At 38.6% G+C, this 4,261-nt stretch overlaps 1 protein-coding gene across 1 annotated transcript in view; it reads right to left on the minus strand.

Moving 5' to 3' along the window:
• The window catches only part of REXO5 (RNA exonuclease 5), a gene marked incomplete at its 5' end in the record, with an annotated part of 39,500 nt that extends 35,404 nt beyond the window's left edge, over positions 1-4,096 (minus strand). Inside the window, 4 exon segments of the mRNA XM_084803032.1 lie at positions 183-193; positions 195-285; positions 287-294; positions 4,034-4,096. Of these exon segments, the coding sequence (XP_084659158.1) occupies positions 183-193; positions 195-285; positions 287-294; positions 4,034-4,096 (173 nt within the window).
• Positions 4,097-4,261: the final 165 nt, after the last annotated feature.

Genomic DNA, 4,261 nt, shown 5'->3' on the forward strand with positions numbered 1-4,261 from the left:
TATTTTGAAGAAATCACCACTCTGGATTTTTATACAGAAATTCCCAAATAATTATTGAAAGCTGTTACTTTTTTTTAATGAATAAGCTGCATTATTAATATGTTAACAAATGTCAACAAGCTTTATATGGAACGCTAGACACCAGTTTGAAACCTCTGGTCTATGAATAGTTTATCTCACATCTGGGTTTAGGAAACAGCCGATTTACCCAGAACTGCATACTTCAGCAACTCACACAGCTGTCTATGGGTTACTTCACAATTTTCATCAAATAAAATGGTAGAAGCGAGCTTTCTGCAAAGACAAATTAGAATACAGCAAACCCATAAGGCTCACAAATGACAAAAAGGTAATTAATTATTCAAGTTTCTGATTATGTTACCATACACATAAATACAAGGACTATTCTAGTTATTTAAAAATAAGTAGCCACTTGTGGTATACTTTATTAGATTATTTTATAAACAGTTTGTGTATTATGCATGGCTGTATGCTAATGGTAGGATGATTAAAACACAGTGCATGCTTTCAAAAACTCTAATCCATCAGGGGAAACTATGATAGCAAATTCTAACACTGCATGCGTCAGTGCTATTATAAATATATAGGAGCAAGAATGTGTTTGCCCTAGGGTTTAGAGCAGTGGTTCTCAACTTTCCTAATGCTGCAACCCCTTATTATAATTCCCCATGTTGTGGCGACCCCAACCATGAATTATTTTCATTGCTACTTCATAACTAATTTTTCTACTGCTGTGAATCGTAACATAATATGAAGACCAGCCAGTGCTTTTAACCTCTGAGCCATCTCTCCAGCCCCCTAGAACACATCTTTAGTCCAAGAGCTTTCAGTACACAGGATTTAATAAAGTTAACTCTAGGTCAAGAGTTGGAGCAAGAAACCAGCTGACAGGGATTAAAGAGTAGGAGAGACTTTACGTTGAGGGGCATTTAAGACAGCATGTAGACATAGAAGGAACTCTTTGGCTCTTTAGCTTTTAGCTCTTTGGATTTTAGTTCTTTAGTTCCTGAGCTCCTCAGCTCCTTGGCCTTGGCCAAAGAAAGCCTTTGGCCTAAGGTTTTTTGGCCTTTTCCTCCTGGGCTAGTGAACCTTTTAGGTCTTTTTCATCAGGACAAGAGCTAAGTAGGAAGGTCAACTGGGTGCTTTCTCTACCTCTCTGAGCTAGCAGGTTTTCACTCCAGCATCTGGCTCCTGAGTCTTTACTGGTTAAATAGAACTATTGGGATTTTCATTTAAAATAACAGGCTTCTTTAAACTCTGGAGCCAAGTCACATAGTATGGCTTAGATGGAGATAAAATTACATATTGCAAGGCATGACAGTTACAATGGGGACAAAGTAACCAAAACACAGATCAGTGTCATCCAACCTGTCAGAATTATCCTATGGCAACAGAAAATTTAAGGCAGCTCTTTGTTTTCTTTTTTTTATTTAATTTTAATTTTATTAATTTATTCAGATTACAACTCAATTGCTATTGCATCACTTGTATGCTCTCATTCTTCCCTCCCTCCTGCTTTCACCCTATTCCCCTCCCCTAGGTCTATGACTGAGCGGGACCTCCTCCCCCACTATATGGTCATAGGCTATCAAGTCTCATCTTGGTAGCCTGCTTATTCTTTCTTTGAGCGCCATCAGGCCTCCCCACCAAGGGGAGGTGGTCAGATATGGAGGACCAGAGTTCGTGTCAGAGTCAGTCCCCTCTCTCCACATAACTGTGGAAAATGTCCTGTCCATTGGGTAGATCAGAGTATGGGTTCAATGTTTACTACTTGTATTGTCCTTGGTTAGTGCAATAGTTTGAGCAGACCCCCCTGGGCCCTGATCCACCCATCACGATGTTCTTTTTGTAGGTTTCTAGGACCCTCTGGATCCTTCTATTTCCCCATCTCCTATATTTCTCTTACGTAGAGTCTCAGTAGGACATCCTCATATCTATCCCAATCTCCTGGTAAGTCAAGACTTTCATGGGACATGCCTTTTGGGCTAGTGCTCAATTATAAGTGAACATATACCATGTGAGTCTTTCTGCTTCTAGGTTAACTCACTCATTATTATGATTTCTAGTCCCATCCATTTGTCCACAAATTTTGGGATTTCCTTGTTTTTAATAGCTGAATAGTATTCCATAGTGTAAATGTACTACAGTTTCTTTATCCATTCATCAACCGAGCTCCTAGTTTTCTTTAAAAAAAAAAAAAGTTTTGTCACCAAGAATGGTGGCACATGCCTTTAATCCCAGCACTCGGGAGGCAGAGGCAGGCGGGTCACTGTGAGTTCGAGGCCACCCTGGTCTACAAAGTGAGTCCAGGACAGCCAAGGCTACACAGAGAAATCCTGTCTCAAAAAACAAAAAACAAACAAACAAAAAGGTTTTGTCAAGTACTTATTTCATAAGGAGATGATGAATGCTTTTCCAAATGGGTACACCTAACTAAAACCAAAGCTTTTGTTAATTCTGACAATTTTATAAATATGTTTATGTATTTGTCCATTACAAATTTAAAAGGTTTTGTACTTATGCCTGATTATTAAGGTGGTTTTGCTTATCATAAAAGACTCAGATAAGGCTGAAGATGTGGCTCAGAGGTTATAAACATGCCTTTTATAGCAACGAACCCGAATTCGGTTCCCAGGGTCCCCTATGGCCAATGACAAGGATCTTGAAGCCCGGAGTCAGTGCATACAATCTCTCAGAAATCCAGGGGGTGGAAAGCCAATGGATAGAAATGGAACAACAACAAAACAAACAAACAAACAAAAAGGCTCAGATAATAGAAAAAGGGGGAATAATATACAATAGATAAACACCTATACAACTCAGAATAATTATTCTTTCATTTTTTCCCCTGGAAAACATCAGAATATTGTGGTTAGGAAGTCAAGCCTCAAACCATCTGACTTCAAATGTCCTGACCGAGTTCTTTAACCATTCTAAGGCGTAGTTTCCTTACCTGTAGAATAGCTACAATTCTATCTCATGAGATTGAGAAGACCAATGAGAGATTGCAATATATCAGTGCTAGCCAATGTTTGTAGCCAACCTTTATTAAGTACCTTTCTTCATGGCTGTGTTGTCTAGTTTTATGACAACAGGACACAAACTAGTCATCTGAAAGGAAGGAATCTTAACTGAGAAAATGCCTTCTTAGGCCTGGCCTCTAGGCAAGCCTGTGGCCATTTTTCTCAGTTGAGATCGGTGTAGGAGGCCAGTTCTTTGTGGTTGGTGCCCTCTGGCAGGTGGTTCTGGATGGTCTCAGAAAGCAGGCTGGGCAAGTCCTGAGGAGCAAGCCAGTAAGCAGCACTCTTTCCTGGCTTCTGCAGCAGCTCCTGCCTCCTGGTTCTCCCCCTGATTTCCTGCTACAACTTCCCTCAGTGAGGGAAGGATTGTGATCTGGACATGAGAGCTGAAATAAACCCTTTCTCTTCCAAGTTGCTTTTGGTGATGGGTTCATGGTGTTTTAGCACAGCAATAGAAACCTATATTACATAATGGCCTTAAGGTAAGGTTGAATATTTACTATTAACTGTTTTTCTGAGCAGCTGTACTAGAGACTGAATTCAGGACACATGCAAGGCAAGTGCTTTACTATTGCGTCACACTGCCAGCCCCTAGACAAACAGTTATGAGAAATTTATTTGTACCAAATTATTTAATTCTTATAACTTTAAAATAGAGATTATATTATTCCCATTTTACAACAAAGAAATGAGGAAATGGGGTACAGAGCCACAACTGGAATACAGACCAAGCCCTTTTCATCTCTGTACTACACTTCCCCGAAGAAACATCTATTTTGCTTTATGAACATATGCACCCTAATCTGTGCTTTCCCTTATCAGTTATATAACACCAATTTTAACATGGAAAAAAGTTCAAGTAAATACATTTTAAAAGATAATAAATGTTATACTAAAATACATTTTAAAACATAATAAATTTTTATACTAAAAATTATCTTTCCACAAAACATTTTAAAAAATTCAAATATTAGGAGGAACATTCTCATTACCGATATCATTCGCCCATTTAATCTTTTCCCCAGGATAAATTTCCCATTAAAATGCCCATTCATAGTTGATTCCTCATAAATATTGTATGAAAGCAGAGAATTCTGTTTAGGTGTACAAGGATATTCTTGGAACATTTTCTGTTAACACGGATCTTAATACATTTTCCGTTGAACGAATATTCTGTGTGCCACACACTAAGTCAGTTTTAAACTATAGAGAGCCTTCGG

This window comes from Acomys minous (genome assembly GCF_964271855.1).
Source record: "Acomys minous genome assembly, chromosome: 2".
Taxonomy (NCBI): Eukaryota; Metazoa; Chordata; class Mammalia; order Rodentia; family Muridae; genus Acomys; species Acomys minous.